The 17,574-nt window shown below is 41.7% G+C and overlaps 1 protein-coding gene across 1 annotated transcript in view; it reads right to left on the minus strand.

Annotated features, from left to right (window-relative positions):
• Positions 1 to 368: 368 nt before the first annotated feature.
• Positions 369 to 17,574, minus strand: part of Mat89Ba (nucleolar protein 6 Mat89Ba) — a 49,519-nt gene continuing 32,313 nt past the window's right edge. Inside the window, exons 16-23 of the mRNA XM_076176654.1 lie at positions 15,110 to 15,185; positions 12,487 to 12,638; positions 11,881 to 12,044; positions 9,255 to 9,505; positions 7,747 to 8,006; positions 1,348 to 1,545; positions 714 to 815; positions 369 to 549 (exon numbers count right to left, since the gene is read on the minus strand). Of these exons, the coding sequence (XP_076032769.1) occupies positions 418 to 549; positions 714 to 815; positions 1,348 to 1,545; positions 7,747 to 8,006; positions 9,255 to 9,505; positions 11,881 to 12,044; positions 12,487 to 12,638; positions 15,110 to 15,185 (1,335 nt within the window). The 3' untranslated portion in view covers positions 369 to 417. The remainder of the gene's footprint in view (positions 550 to 713; positions 816 to 1,347; positions 1,546 to 7,746; positions 8,007 to 9,254; positions 9,506 to 11,880; positions 12,045 to 12,486; positions 12,639 to 15,109; positions 15,186 to 17,574) is intronic.

Consider the following 17,574-nt stretch of genomic DNA (forward strand, 5'->3'; position numbering starts at 1 on the left):
GGGGGAAAAAGCCTTGGTATATGTACAGTCAAGGTACCTAATTCATTGTACTGGTCTATCACTGCATCTGTTGTTTAGTGCTTACTTACCTAAATTTTATCACAAATGATTAGGTAACTTAGGTATGGTGGGTATCGGCCCCTTGAGGTCACACACTTGACCCAGTGCTTCTAAAACCGGGCCAGTAGCTATTGGTGGTTTACCCCCACTGCTTCATGATATGACAACACTCTTCTCATCCACTAGAAAACTTAACAAAGCAAATTAGAACATCCCTCCAAGCTACATCATCCCTTCATCCATTCACAATCCTACTCCATTCACTTCTATCTTTTGCACTCAAAGTTTGAAGGTTATAAAAAAATATATAAAGCTTTGTACAAAATTTAATTCCAAATCTGACACCTGACTTTAATATCAAGACTTAGTTGTCACAGAGGTAACAAACCCCTGACCTAGCACCTCAAAGTCTTCTAAGAAAGCAGGAATATTTGGGACCTGTTCTACCTCCTTCACTCCTGAAAACAGGTGTCCACAAAGTTTATTCACCTGAAATAAAAACTGCCATCAGAACCCTTCCTTTGATTCAAAATATTTATCTCAAAAATGTAGGTTGTAGTAAAACAAAATCTAGCAACTACTGTAACACTGATAAAAAAAAAAGTGGAAATGTATCCACTATATCAGAATAAAGAATATAAGGTAAGGTTAACCTTGAAAGGTTCAGGTTCTGTAATTTTGGGCCTCCACACAACCCCTACTGCAGGACCATTCAATTCATTGCGGAAGAAGAGGGCATAGTCACCGTAACATTCCTGTGAAAATAAAGGGATAGTATGAGTGCTGTGTCCTGCGACACTGCTTCTGACCCAGGGCAGTGGACAGGGTGCAGGGATGACCCGTCATCTAGGAGGTGCTAAGATGGGAGGGAGGGTGGAGGGGTGTGGAGTGTTTTCGGGGATGAAATGGGTGGGAATGTTTTTGTGCCTTGTCCTTTTTGGCTACCCCCCTGGTAAGGGGGAAAAAAGCCTTGGTATATGTATGTATGTATGAGTTCATATGAACCAGTTATACACTTGATGTCTCAATCACTACCTAACTTTTATCACTGACTTCCTTAATGGAATTCAATCCCAGGAAACACCATGAAGAGGTACTGAGGCAGCAGTTAGTTCCTCCACCGAGAGGGTGAGAGGTGAGCCTAAACCTCACCTCAGCCCCCAGTCCCCTAACCCCATGACTACTTGTGAGAGGTTGAGCTGTATTACACTACTTAACAGGTCAGTTATGTAGCAATACCTAACAACCACTGAGAAAAAACAACAATCACAAACAATGAGAACTCACCGTCAGTATTCTAGCATAGTGTTGTATTGGGTTCAGTACTGGCCCAGGCTGGTCTTTTCTTTTTTGAGGTAACAGAGGCGGCTTTACTTTCATGGTCTCCTCAGTTTGGTTATCATTTGCTTCAGCAGTCTCACATATTACTTTCTCACTTAAGTTTATGACAACATCATAAATGTTCATTGATGACTTGAAGATAGTCTGCAAAAAAGATATCAGGGAAATTAAGAAAATGTTTCTGTTTTAAAGTACCTACGTTTGGGCTAAGATAAAAGGGTCAACAAATGGGTGCTTGTCTCCAATGGGTACAACCCTGAGAGGCTGACACTCAGTCTCCAGGTCATGCCCAAAATTTCTCTATATCAACTTTAATCCGGGCCAAAATCTCGCGGGCAGCATTAGCTTCCAGACGTGCGATGTTGCGTCATAATACTCGCATTATAAAAAATAAAGTCACTGCTGTATTGCTCGTTCTCTTTCACCCGTGAATTTTGATAACCATAGAAAATATGATGAAGCCAGTTTACAGAGTATGGGGGGTCACGCAGGTACAACTACAATAAATATAATCAAGACGCTGACATCGGCATCCTCGTATACCCACTTGCTCCTCATGACGCCTACGTAAGCGTCATCATATTGAAGGGGTTAATTGTGTTTCCTCCACCTTTTAGATAAATAGAGCACACAAGTGACTGCTCTCCTCCTACTGTAATCCAGTGACATATTAACTGTCCCACACTAATAGACAACGTAGTTTCTTCCCAGTGAGATCTAGGAGAAGACCTGCAGACCAATGCCAGCCACTGTGGGGCTGTAGGTTTCCAGCTAATGAAACTCAAAGCAACAATTCTATTAATATATACAAGAGATTCAGTAACACCAACTTGTGTTTGAGATTAAATGCCTGAGAAGTATGGTAGGGGTTACTAGGCTGGATAGAGTGAGAAATGAGGTGCGAGGGAGAATGGGGGTGAAACGGGAGTTGGGAGATAGGGTTGATGAAAGATTATTGGGATGGTTTGGACACATGGAAAGAATGAGTGAAGAAAGAAGAAAAAGAGGTGTGGAAAGCAGAGGTGGAAGGAGTGCACATGAGGGGATGACAAGGATGAGATGGATGGATTGGATAAAAGGGGCATAGGGAAAGAGAGGAATGTCTGTTGAGGAAGGAAGGGAGAAGATAGGAATGAGCAGAGAATGGTTGTGTACAGATGCTGCTGCAATGCATGGAGGGGAGTGGGTGGGGGATGGGTGTGTGTGTGAGAGAGTATATGTGAATGATATTTTGATGCAGCCCAAAGGGATTTCTCCCTGTCTTCTCTTTTTCTGCACAAGGGGACAGAGAGCAGGGGGTCACCGATTAAATAAATTGGCCTTGCTGTGGATGTGCTGTGTCTTGCTACATTGCTTCTGACCCAGGGCAGTGGGTGAGATGCAGGGATGACCCGTCATCCAGGAGGAGCCAAGATAAATGGGAGGGAGATGGGTAAGTGGGAGTGGAGTATGTGGGGATGGAATGTGTGGGAGTGGATTTTATTACTTTGTTTTTAGCTACCTCCCTTGAAAGCAGGAACATAAATGGATCATAAATCTGGAAGTAGAAGGAAGTTGAAAGTAAATATAAGCAAAAGTAAATTGATGAGATGCAAAAGGAGTGATGATGGTGGTAGTTTGAAGGCCAGTTTAAAGATTGAAAAGTTGGAGAAAGTCGAGATCTTCAAATATTTAGTGTCACATGTGGCAATGAATGGAGGAATGAAGATGGAGGTGAATTAAAATGCAAAGGGGACAAATAAATGTCATGGGGTGAATGAAGTGTTATGAGAAATACGCATCTAGGGATGAATGCTGTAAGAGGGCAATTGTGCCCACAGTACTGTATGAAGAGGACAGTTGAAATTTGAAAGAGGATGAGAGTCTAAACATGAATGAAATGAAATGAAATGTATGCGAAGTATGACAGGTGTTTCGAGGATGGACAATGAGAAATGTGGAGGTGAGGCAGAGAGTAGAGGTGGAGAGCTATCAGTTGGAGTAGTTACATACATACATATACCAAGGCTTTTTCCCCCTTACAAGGGAGGTAGCTAAAAAGGAAAAGGCATAAAATCATTCCCACCCATTCCATCCCTGAATACACTCCACACCCCTCCACCCTCCCTCTCATCTTAGCACCTCCTGGATGATGGGTCATCCCTGCACCTTGTCCACTGCCCTGGGTCAGAAGCAGTATCGCAAGACACAGCACATCCACAGCAAGACCGCTTCATTAAATCAGCGACCCCCCCTCTCCATCCCCCCATGCATAAAAGGAGAAGATGGGGGAGAAATCCCTTTGGGCTGCGTCAAAATTTGGTCACACATACTACCTCACCTCCCATCCCCCCAACCCATTCCACCTCATGCATCACAACATCATCCATATACAACCATTCTCCATTCACCCCTGTCTTCTGTCCTCTCCCGTCCTTCCTCAACAGACATTCCCCTCTTCCCCAAAGCCCCCTTCACCCCATCCATCCACCTCATCCTAGGATGTACCTTCATGTTCACTCCCTCCACATCTGCCTTCCATACCTCTTTTACTAGTCTTTCTTCACTCAGTCTTTCCATGTGTCCAAACCATCCTAATACTCTTTCATCAATCCTATCTCCCAACCCCCTTTCCACCCCTGTTCTCCTCCTCACCTCCTCATTTCTCACTCTGTCCAGCCTACCCCCATCATACTTCTCAGACACCTCATCTCAAACACATTTAAACTCCTTCTCTCTTCCTCTCTTATGTTCCATGTTTCTGCCCCATACAGTGCTGTTGGCACAATCACTCCTTCATATAGTCTCCTCTTAGCATCCATTCCCAAATGTCTATTCATCATTACACTTTTTAATCCACCAAGGCATTTACTCGCTTCTCTCAATCTACATTCTACCTCCACCTTCACTCCACCTTTTCCTGCCACATTTGCACCCAAGTATCTAAAACTATCCACTTCCTCCAGTCGCTCTCCCTTAATGCTCACTTCCAGACTACTGCCACTTTCACCCCTTGTACATCTCATCACCTTACTTTTACCCACATTTATCTTCAGCTTTCTTCTATCACATACTCTCCCAAACTCTGTCACCAACTTCCTCAATCCCTCCTCCGATCCTGCCACAAGCGCAGTGTCATCCGCAAACAACAGCTGGCTCACCTCCCACTTTTCTCCATTTTCTTTAACCATCTCCAATCCCTGACCCACTACCCTTGCATTTACCTCTCGCACTACCCCATCCATGTATAAGTTGAACAGCCAGGGCGACATAATGAATCCTTGACGAAGTCCCACCTTTACCTCAAACCACTCACTCTCTCCATTTCTAATCCTGACACAAGCTCTACTACTCTCATAAAAACTCTTGACAGCTCCTAGAAGCTTTCCTCCTATCCCGTATATCCTCAAAACCTCCCACAGTGCCTTTCTGTCTACCCTGTCGTAAGCCTTTTCCAGGTCCATAAAGGCCCAAAAAACATCCTTCCCCTTTCCTATAGCTTTCTCACATATCTGTCTTACCACAAAAATCTGATCTACACAACCTCTACCCGTCCTAAATCCACACTGTTCCTCACCAATTACTCCTTCTGTTCCTCTCCTAATCCTCTCAATCAAGATCATCCCATAAGCCTTCCCAACTACACTTAACAAGCTAATCCCTCTGAAACTACTACATTCACACTTGTCCCCTTTTCCTTTGTAAAGTGGAACTATACAAGCACTCCTCCAGTCCTCCAGCACTCTACCCTCTCTCCAGCAAACATTAAATAACTTCACCAGCCAGTCCACCATCACTGTACCTCCTTTTTTTAGACATTCTGCATGGCATCCATCCAGACCAGGTGGAGTAGTTAAATTAGATAAATAAATAAATACATACATACATACATATACCAAGGCTTTTTCCCCCTTCCAAGGGAGGTAGCCAAAAAGGGAAAGGCATAAAAACACTCCCACCCATTTCATCCCTAAATACCCTCCACACCCCTCCCACCCTTCCTCTCATCTGAGCACCTCCTGGATGACGGGTCATCCCTGCACCCTGCCCACCGCCCTGGGTCAGAAGCAGTGTCGCAAGACACAGCACATCCACAGCAAGGCCGCTTCATTTAATCGGCGACCCCCCCTCTCCGTCCCCCTTTGCATATAAGGCGAGGACGGGGAGAAATCCCTTCGGGCTGCGTCAAAATTTACTCACACATACTACCCCACCCCCTCATGCAGTCACAACATCATCCATATACAACCATTCTCCACTCACCTCTGTCTTCCATCCTCTCCCTTCCTTCCTCAACAGACATTCCCCTCTTCCCCAAAGCCCCCTTCACCCCATCCATCCACCTCATCCTAGGACGTCCCCTCATGTTCACTCCCTCCACATCTGCCTTCCATACCTCTTTTACTAGTCTTTCTTCACTCATTCTTTCCATGTGTCCAAACCATCCTAATATTCTTTCTCCCAAATCCTTTTTCACCCCTGTTCTCCTCCTCACCTCCTCATTTCTCACTCTATCCAGCCTAGTAACCCCCACCATACTTCTCAGACACCTCATCTCAAACACATTCAAACTCCTTCTCTCTTCTTCTCTTATGTTCCACGTTTCTGCCCCATACAGTGCTGTTGGCACAATCACTCCTTCATACAGTCTCCTCTTCGCATCCATTCCCAAATGTCTATTCCTCATTACACTCTTTAAACCACCAAGGCATTTACTCGCTTCTCTCAATCTACATTCTACCTCCACCTTCACTCCACCTTTTCCTGCTACACTTGCACCCAAGTATCTAAAACTATCCACTTCCTCCAGGCGCTCTCCCTTAATGCTCACTTCCAGTCTACTGCCACTTTCACCCCTTGTACATCTCATCACCTTACTTTTACCCACATTTATCTTTAGCTTTCTTCTATCACATACTCTCCCAAACTCTGCCACCAGCTTCCTCAATCCCTCCTCTGACCCTGCCACAAGCGCAGTGTCGTCCGCAAACAACAGCTGGCTCACCTCCCACTTTTCTCCATTTTCTTTAACCATCTCCAATCCCTGACTCACTACCCTAGCATTCACCTCTCGCACCACTCCATCCATGTATAAGTTGAACAGCCAGGGCGACATAACGCATCCTTGACGAAGTCCCACCTTTACTTCAAACCACTCACTCTCTCCATTTCTAATCCTAACACATGCTCTACTACTCTCATAAAAACTCTTGACAGCTCCCAAAAGCTTTCCTCCTATCCCATAAATCTGCATAACCTCCCACAGTGCCTTTCTGTCTACCCTATCATAAGCTTTTTCCAGATCCATAAAAGCCCAAAAAACATCCTTCCCCTTTCCTATAGCTTTCTCACATATCTGTCTTACCACAAAGATCTGATCTACACAACCTCTACCCGTCCTAAATCCACACTGTTCCTCACCAATTACTCCTTCTGTTCCTCTCCTAATCCTCTCAATTAAGATCCTCCCATAAGCCTTCCCTACTACACTCAACAGGCTAATCCCTCTGAAATTACTACATTCACACTTGTCCCCTTTTCCCTTGTAAAGAGGAACTATACAGGCACTGTGGGGTCCTGGATTCAGGTATAAATGGGCCACAAGAAGCTCTGTTGCTAAGTCAGGCATGTGGCAACTCAACATCTGACTGGCTACCCAGTATTTTGAAAGTCGCACAGTACCACTAAAGCTTGGGTGGCTAGACTGGACACTATCAAATAAATAAATAAAAATTAGAGGTGAATGGAGAATGTCTGTGAATGGCTGAATAGATGACAAAGCCCAAAGGGATGTTCCTTCTCAACTGTTTTGTATATCATGTCAAGTGGAAGGTCACTATATGATGAAATAGTGAGGGTGAACTAGGTAGGGGACAATGTGGATAGATGTGGGACAAGTGTAGGGTGTATACTTTTAGCCATCCCACTTATATATATATATACTCCCATCCACTTCATCCCCACATACTCCACTCCCATTTGCACCCCTCCCTCTCTTATCTTGCCTCCTACTGGATGACGAGTCATCCCTGCATCTCACCCACTGCCCTGGGTCAGAAGCAATGTAGCAAGACACAGCACATCCATAGCAAGGCCATTTCATTTAATTGGCGACTCCCCTCTCCATCCCCTCATCCCTCCACCCAATCATAAGTGGGGAAAAGGCCTTTTTGTATGTGTATGTATATGTATATATATATATATATATATATATATATATATTTATATTTAAATCTAAAAAAAAAAAAGAAAAAAAAAAAAAAAGGGAGAAGCACCCAAGCAGGCATTAAATCAATGACAAAAATCCTTCCTGTTTCATAAAATATTTTTCAATATTTGCCATAGTACTACTTATTGTTAACTAACCTTCATGTCCACTTTTCCACTTAGCAGATTTATATCAATAAATTTAAGTGCCGCTGCTGCCAGCTGTTTCAGACGATAGATAATCTGTAGTGAGGGATTTGCCTTCGTCCATGAAGACAGAAGCTTGTACCGCTTATCTTTGTCCTCTTGATCTACAACTTCTGATGGTCCACGCATATCAAAAGGTGTAGCAATAAACATAGCAGGTAACACAGACCTCTGTGAGCTGAATCGTCTTTGTATTTCAGCTAGGTCCTTAACTGAAGAATGAAGAGAAAACAATCAAGAACTTATGGTACACTAAAAATTAAGTGCAGTACAAGCTTGATATAACAAACTTCCCCTATATAATGAACTCAAAAATGTCTCAGAAAAAATCTCCCTATTATGAACAAGCTTCGCTAAAAAGAGCAGATATCCCTAAATAGCAATAGGTGTGCTTGTTTAATCACATACACTTTCAGTTTTACCACATTCCTTGTTTAAAAATTCTCCTATTATTTATCATACTATCATCTCTTTTTTGAGGAGGAGAGTGGGGGCGGAAAAGGAGATGGTAGGTAGGGCTGATGAAAGTGTTGAGATGGTTTGGATACATTTACTATTCTATGATATTTTGCCTTCAAAAAGAATAATAATAAAAAAAAATTCTTCATTAGATAGCCATAAAGAATGATATAGTAGAGACATGCTCCATCTAGTGGAAAAATTCACAAACTGAGCATATGGGAGGGGTTAATAACAACATCACAAAGACCTTTTCTCTTTACCAAACATGGCCCTGGCTGAAACAGTTTGTTTAATGGAGCTAACTTCAATAATTCACAAAGAAAATACCTAAATACTTCAACACAAATTGACATTAGATACTATATCTCATAAATCTCTACAGAGTGACCAATAATAAGTACCAACAAATGGTAATCCTGAAAGATGGACATCCAAGAGAATAATCTCCCTGTCACTCATTTTAAACTCATCAACACCCTCGTCTCTATCTGGAGGTGCAGTTCCAGGGGGTTGACACTAGGTGTCTGGATCCGGCGCAAGATTTCTACTGACTTAAAACGTATTTCTTCACCTTTTCACACAAGGAGGAACAACCAGCAACTGCTCCCATCCTACTATTACTGTAAGGTGGTGACAGAAACAGTCCCACACCAATAAAATATGAATAACATTCAAACATTTAATCTCAGAGAGATCTATGGGAGGGCCTGAAGATGAGGACTTGCCAGCCACTATGGAGTTGTGGGTTTCCAGTCAGTGAAACTTAAGGTGGTAGCAGAAAGGAGGCAAGCATATAAGAAATAGCTGTAAAAATAAAATGAGGAGGCATATCAGAGGTATAGAATAAAGGTGTAAAGTGCATGCTGAGGGAGGCCCAGAAAAGAAAAGTAAGTTGGGTAGGTGTCTGATGAAGGTGTCTCACTTTGAATATAAATCTATCACTTCCAATAAAATCTTAAAAAAAAAAAAAAAAGTATAAATAGATGATAATTACTTACTGAGGAACTCATCATTGAGATTGACCAGAATTGGTGTGCTTGTCCAATCACAATGTGCTAAAAGTTGGAGGAAGCGCAAGAACCCAACATGTGGAGTGGCTGGAGCACTGTGGGGCCCTGGATTCAAGTACAAATGGGCCACAAGAAGCTCTGTTGCTAAGTCAGGCATGTGGCAACTCAACATCTGACTGGCTACCCAGTATTTTGAAAGTCGCACAGTACAACTAAAGCTTGGGTGGCTAGACTGGACACTATAAAATACAATAAACATGATATCTTATAATCTACAGTATTGTTATCACTCAGAAATTGGAAGATACACACTATGACTACACAAGTACCATTGATACTGAAATTTGAAAGTAGCACATAAAATAAAATGGAGCATCTATTTCTTGTCTTCTCCCTTCCCTGTTCAACACGTTCCTTTTTTACCCAAGGGCCCCTTCACCCCATCCATCTTACTCTTGGTTTTCCCTTCAAGTTCATTCCATCCACTTCTGCCTTCACAGTCTTTTTACTAGCTTCTCTTCAACCCATGTGCCCAAAATACACCAGTACAGTTCCCTCGTTATTTGTGGGTTTTTTATCTGCGATTTTGACTATTCACAGATTTCAATTGAAAAAATAAATAAATTAAATAAATAAAAAAATAAAATAAAAATAAAATAAAAATAAAATAAAAAAATAAATAAATAAATTTTGACCCATTGGAAAGCCACTAATGCATCCCGTGGCCCATGCTGCCCCCGTGGGCCGTGGGCAGCATGACCTGCCACTCAGTTTACACGTGTTCTTCAAGGTAAATAATTATAAGGTGAATAATCGCAGAATAATTATTTTTTCTATAGCTGTTTATTCATCAGTTTCCTGTTGATCAGTATCAAATTTTCCCCAATATCAGCAATAGCTTGTCTGAAAATAGCGAAAAACTAGACCTATGTTCAATTGTATCACTCAGAGCGCTAGTACATTGATGCAGTGGGCGTGGCCTATCAATCAATCCTTGGCTGTAGTTGACTGTCAACTGTGCACGCCGGGCGAGGCGTCACTGCTGACTATTGTGTGTGTATGATACTTTAGAATAAAAATATTAAATTCACTAGAGGTTTTATTACATGTATATTGAGTCTGTTTCATTGCCATATTTTAGTGGTTGAATATGATTGTATTTCTTCACTTTGGCTCCAGATTTACAATATATTTCACAATATCGGGAGATGTTATCAGCTGCTTGCTGCCAATGAGACTGAGCCACAGCGCACTGGTGTAAGACAGAGACTGTGACACTACTGTTATTAAATTGTACTTGTTAACCACTGATATATGAGAAGTGAATTTATTATAAGTGGAAGACATTTAAAGCAGGTTTCAACTGTTAGTAGAGAAGTGTGGCTAGAATGAAGCACGAGAGTGCGAGTCTTGGCGGTGATATTCCGTAGATTTTCAATGGTTTTCTCAAAAAAGTATTCGTGGTTTTAGCCATTCACAGGGGTTTTGAGAACGTATCCCCCACGATTAACGAGGGATGACTGTATTCTTTAATCAACCCTATCTGCCAGCTCCCTTTCCATCTTCTCTCCACCTCATCTCATCATTTCTCACTTTATCCATCCTTGTAACCTCTTGGAGTCATAACAATAATACATACATACATATACCAACAGCTTTTTCCTCCTTATAAGGGATAAGGGAGGTAGCCAAAATCAAAGGCATAAATCCACTCCCACCCATTTCATCCCCAACATACTCCACTTCCATTAATCACTCTTCTCTCCCTCTTTTCTTGGCTCCTCCTGGATGACGGATCATCCCTGCATCTCACCCACTTTCCTGGGTCAGAAGCAATGCAGCAAGACACAGCACATCCACAGCAGTGCCACTTCATATAATCAGCGACCCTCCCCTCATGCAGAAAAAGAGATGGGGAGAAATCTCTTTGGACTGCATGGGCTGCATCAAAATATCATTCACACATATTCCCTCACTCCCCCATCCCCCACCCTCCCTTCCATGCATTACAGCATCATCCATACACAATCTTTTTCCATTCACCCCTATCTTCTGCCTTCTCCCTTCCTTCCACCCCCCTCTTTCCCAATGCCCTCTACCTTCCACACCTCTTTTAATAATCTTTCTTCACTCATTCTTTCCATGTGTCCAAACCATCCCAATACTCTTTTATCAACCCTACCTCCCAGCTCCCTTTCAACCCTCACTTTCCTTCTCACCTTTGTTTCTCACTCCATCCAGCCTAGTAACCCTTTCCATAACTCTCAGGTATTTCATCTCTTATGTTCCATGTTTTTGCCCCATACAGTGTTGTTGGCACAATCACCCCTTCATACAATCTCCTCTTATCATCCATTCCCAAATGTCTATTTCTCATTACATTTTTTAATCCCCCATGGCATTTACTTACTTCTCTCAATCTACATTCTACCTCCACCTCCACTCTTCCCTTTCCTACCACATTTGCCCCCAAGAATTTAAAGCTATCCACTCCCTCCAATCTTTCTCCCTTAATACACTTTACTAGTGAAATGTAAATATAAAAATTCAGGTGAGATCAATTTTTATCAAACAGTAAAGCCTTTATGCCAACTGTAACTCTAAATTCCATTACCTTGCTATGGCAGATGTCAATCTTGGAATCATTTCCAGCCGCTTTTCCAGTTGCATTGAAGATTCTGTATCCTGCTCTTTATAATCTCCTTCAGGATTTTCAACTAGGCGACGTAAATATATTTCTTTACGGTATCCAATTTCAATTCTGAATATATAGCCCTCCTGCAGGAGTAAACAAAGATTATATACATAAGTACAAAAAAATACATATAAATTGAATAATTTTGTAAATAAATCTTAAGTACTACAGCTAAGTCATAAATATGTCCTTGTGGTGTTCCTAAACTAATGAAAGGGGAAGTACCTACCAGATGGATGTCTTAGAAAATAATTTCCCTACTCATCTTTGAAAACCTGTCAAAACCCTCACCTTCATCTGGTGTTACAGCCCTGAGGGAAGGACACTTGGTCTCCAGACCAGGACCCAAGATTTCTCTGTCAATATTAATTGCACATCCTTCACCTTTTCACACACAGAGCATCTAGCTATTGCTCCTCTCCTCCTACTACTACATGCCAGTGACACAGAAACAGTTTTACAATAATACAACACAGTGTCTCTAACACTAAATATAAACTACTAAAATGCAATTACTAAACTTACCCATATAATATAAAGATGTTGTGGAGAAGCTTGTGTTTCGACTTGATGCTTGCTGAGTTGTTTTGCCATCTCAAGATAAAACTGTGCCTTCACTGCCTGGACTGCTTTAATGTCATCTGGCCACTTACCACTCACTTCAAGGAACACCAGAACTACGAGGGGAAAAGAAAAAAGAAAAATAGATAAAACAAAGATCTAGAATTACATAAACAAACATGTAACTCCTGAACTTATTTCACAATCATGATTATGCAAAACCCAATATAAAAAATTAACATTCCTTTATTTCTATTCATAACTTATATGCCAATACCTCTAAAGTGAGATGGTTAGGCATAGGAAATAACATCCTCATCCCTCTCATTCCCACTACACAAATCCCCACAATTCATGAAAATTGAACCTAATTTCTAAACCCAGGTATATTGCATTTCTCTCCCTCTCTCTCTCTCTGTCTGTTTCTCTCTCTTTCCCTCTCTTATATACCTCTTACAACATAAGGAATGTGTAGGTGGTATCTTTACTGACCAAAACAACATCCCTACCATGTCTACCTCAGGTGCAAAAGAAAGATTAAGTGTTGGAGTTATATGGGAGGTATAGGATATCAAAAATGGATTGAAGAGGGAACAGACAGTTGAAATTACAGATGACTCAGCACTGCTTTACAATTTGAGACTATTCTCCAATCATTAAAGAATGTTGTGTGATTCTGGCCCATAAGAGTATCACTAAAATCTCTAAAGATTATATCTATCTACATACCAAGGGCCTCTTGCACCTTATAAGGGAGTTAGCCAATCAAGGCATGCACCCACCCTAGCCTATTCCACTCCCATCCATCACTCATCTGTTTCCTTCTCCTCTTAGCTCCTTATTACTCCTCTGGAGCAGGGGGTAACAAAATTTTTTTTTTACAGCAGGCCAGATAACTGAGAGAATGATAACCACAGGCCGCATAACCTTTATATTTATTTACACATTGATTATTCTATATACTGTGTATTTTTATTTATTTACACATTAATTATTCTATATACTGTGTCATGCTGCATTGCATTTGACCCAGGGCAGTTGGCAGATGCAGGGATGACCCATCATCCATGAGGAGCTGAGATGGGAGAGATGGAAAGGGTGGTGGAAGGGAGTGAAATGGGTGGGAATAGGTACATGCCTCTGACTTAGCTACCTCCCTTATAAGGGGGAAAAGCTCTTGATATACAGAGATAGAATACTGTACCAAAATTTTTCTATAAAAATAAGTTTTCTATTTGATTCACTTTTTTTTTTTTTTATGTATGAGAGAGGACAGAAGACTGGGGTGAATGGAGAATGGTTGTATATGGATGATGTTGTGATGCATGAGATGGAATGGGGGGTGAGGTAGTATGTGTGAGAAAAATTTGATGCAGCCCGAAGGGATTTCTCCCCGTCTTCTCCTTTTCTGCAAGAGGGGCCAGAGAGGGCGGGTCGCCGATTTAATGAAGTGGCCTTGCTGTGGATGTGCTGTGTCTTGCGACACTGCTTCTGACCCAGGGCAGTGGACAAGATGCAGGGATGACCCATCATCCAGGAGGTGCCAAGATAAGAGGGAGGGTAGAGGGTGGAGTGTATTAGGGATGGAATGGGTGGGAATGGTTTTTATGCCTTTGTTTTTTGGCTACCTCCCTTGTAAGGGGGAAAAAGCCTTTGGTATATGTACGTATGTATATATACAGTATGAAGGTGTGATTGTGCCAACAGCATTGTATGGGGCAGAGACTTGGAATTTAAGAGAGGCAGAGAGGAAAAGTTTAAATGTGTATGATGTGAAATGTCTCAGAAGTATGGTAGGGGTTACAAGGTTGGATAGAATGAGAAATGAGGAAGTGAGGAGGAGAGTGGGAATGGAAAAGTAGATGGCAGATAGGGCTGATGAAAGATTATTGGGATGGTTTGGACATGGAAAGAACAAGTCATGAAAGATTAGTAAAAGGTATGGAAGGCAGAGGTGGAAGGAGTTAACTTGAGGGGATGACCAAGTATGAGATGGATGGAGTGAAAAAGGGTGTTGAGAGAGGAACGTCTGTTGAGCAAAGAAGGGAGAAGGCAGGAGATAGGGATCAGTGAAGAGTGACTGCGTATATGATACTGTTATGCAAGGGAGGGGCAGGAGTGTGGGGTGTTTATGTGTGAATGATATTTTGACACAACCTGAAGGGACTTCTACCCATCTTTTCTTTTCTGCATGAGGGGATGGAGAAGGGGGGTTGTCAATTAAGTGAAACGGCCTTGCTCTGGATGCACTGTGTCTTGCTACATTGCCTCTGACCCAGGGCAGTGGGCAGGATACAGGGGTGACCCGTCATCCATGAAAAGGTAAGATGAGAGCGGGGAAAGGGTGGTGGATGGGAGTGGAATGGGTGAGAGTAGGTACGTGTCTTTGACTTGCCTACCCCCCTTATTAGGGGTAGAAAGCCCTTGGTATGTAGATAGGCAGTGTGCCGGCAGAAAACTGAGCTTGCAAGCCAGATCTGCCCTACAGGCAATAGTTTGGTGATCCCTGATCTAGAGTAACAACTGCATAAAACTTCTACACCCAATACTCCAGGCAGGGGCATTCACTTATCTATTTTTAACTTACCATCTATAGGTTGTTTAGAAGACAGCATGCAGCCTGAATAAAATCCTGTAAGATGCTTTTTCTTCTTCCCATTTCTCTGCAAGAACAAATATGAAATCATGAGGAAAGCAACATCTGATCCTACATTCAAATTTCATTACCCTCAACCCCATTGTGTGGAGCCTGCCCATGGAAATACTACCAATGCACCACCTGTTACCTCCGTCACCACAATAGTAACTACAGTTTACTGTTCCCTTTGTATTTCTTCTTTCACTTTCAACTTTCTTTTCATCACTGCCTTACGTAAGAATGTCATTCTTATATCTTCCTGTAGGAAGTAGTTAATGTTTCTTTACTAGGGTGAATTAAACAGAGGTAAAAGTTTCCTTCTTTTCTTCCCGAATAATATTACACTTGGCTTGTCAATTTACGCCAAGGGACTCCCCACTGGAATCCTAAATTTACTCACTTAGCCACCTCGCACCAATGTCACAACTTCCCTGGTCCAATGATCTTTACTCTTGCATCTAAGTGCCTCCCCAAAGGGTGTGACTTTACTCCCATGAACCAATAAAATTTTCTCCTCCACTTTTTTTCCAATCAAACAGATTGTTACAAATGTCTTAAGCAATACTGCTTACTCACGCAATCACAATAACAATGCATGACTGGCTTAGTTTACATATTGTTACATCAACATTAAAATCTGGTCCTTAGCAGTTGTTTATAAACTTTAGATGAGCGAGATTATGCAACTCCTTTGCAGCTATTGTTTACCAAGTATCCTATTCATAAAAATTAAATTCTAGCCACCTACCCCTCTATCTTACTTGTCTATCTTTATCTACCAGCCTCTTACAGGGCTTTTTTCTATTCCCTCCCATCCTCCTAATCCCATCTTCATTCACTTTAGCAATTCATCCATGAAACGTATCCATTTTTCCTCTACTCCTGGTTCTCTTTCACTACTCCTCTCAACTTTGCTTGGCATTCTATTTCATTATTCTCATTCCACTTCCTAACATTCAGCACCTCTTGGCCTCCACCTGTTTACTTCTCTTTCCATCTTACCTCTACTTTTAATTTTCTTTCCACCAAATAATGGTAATTTATTCCATTGTGTCCTATGAATTTATTCATATCCTGAACTTTTCCAATCCTTCTTTCAGGCAATAATACATAACCCATTAACCCCTTCCATATAATGACGCCTACGTAGGCATCATGAGGCACAAATGGGTATACGAGGATGCTGGCATCAGCGTATTGATTATATTCATTCTTTAGTTATAGTCGAGTGACCCCTATGTTCTGTGAACTGGCCAGATCATATTTTCCATGGTTATTAATAGTCGAGTGAAAGAGAACAAGTAATATAACTGTAACTTCATATTTAATAATGCGAGTATTGTGATGCATTATCGTACATGGGGCAGCTGATGCTGCCAATGAGAATTTGACTCGTATTGAAGAAGTTAATGCCCTCTTGACTACCTTCCTATCCTCCACCCTCACTTATATATTCTTATGCTTATCTCTCTTCTTAAACACTGTGTATGCTATCATCACATCCCTTTCAATATTCATGTCCAGCATCTCTGCTATTGTTTCCTCCTCCCACCCCATAACTCACTACTTCTCAATCGACTGGATCACACCTTACTCTAGCATTAAGGTCCCCCAACACCACAACATTCACATTCCTAAAACTCTCCGCACACTTACTGATATCACTCCAAAAACCTAATTTCTTCTCATTTTTATCACAGCCTGGCCATGTGAACTCACAAATGCCTATAGCTCCCATCCTAATCTCATCTTTACCCACATCATCCTTAATGACATTTCTCTCCACTTCAATATGCACTTAGCCATCTCATCACTAAACAAGTGCCACTCCTTCCCTCCCTCACCCTCTAACCACTCCTGACATCCTACTTCCCATGCTCTTAATCTCCAACTCATCTCTCCCTTTCAGTTTCGTTTCACTCAATGTTCACACATCCACCTTTTCACAAATACACTATCAAGCATTTCCCTTTTACTCATATCCATACCACATCCATGCACAGTCAAGGACCCAATTAACCTCTTCAATACAAGTCAAATTTTTGCACACAACATCAAATGCCTAATGTATGATGCATCACACTACTTGCTTTATAAAATATAAAGTCACGGCTGTATTACTAAATCTCTTTCACTCTGAGTATAATAAACACAGTAAACATGATCAAACCAGTTCACAGAATTTGGGGGTCACTCAGCTACAACTACAAAATAAATACAATCAAGACATTGACACCAGCATCCTCGTATACCCACTCATGCCTCATGATGCCTACACAGGCATCATTGTATGGAAGAGGTTAAGGTTCTGGCTGGGGTGCTCCTCCCAGACCCTCTTATGTGTTGACTCTTTGCAAGAGGAAAATTGAGAGAAGAGGATCCTTAGTCCACTCAATCCATCCCATTTAGCTGCC

This window comes from Oratosquilla oratoria, chromosome 39 (assembly GCF_046742065.1).
Source record: "Oratosquilla oratoria isolate Oo_2021 chromosome 39, ASM4674206v1, whole genome shotgun sequence".
NCBI classification, from domain to species: domain Eukaryota; kingdom Metazoa; phylum Arthropoda; class Malacostraca; order Stomatopoda; family Squillidae; genus Oratosquilla; species Oratosquilla oratoria.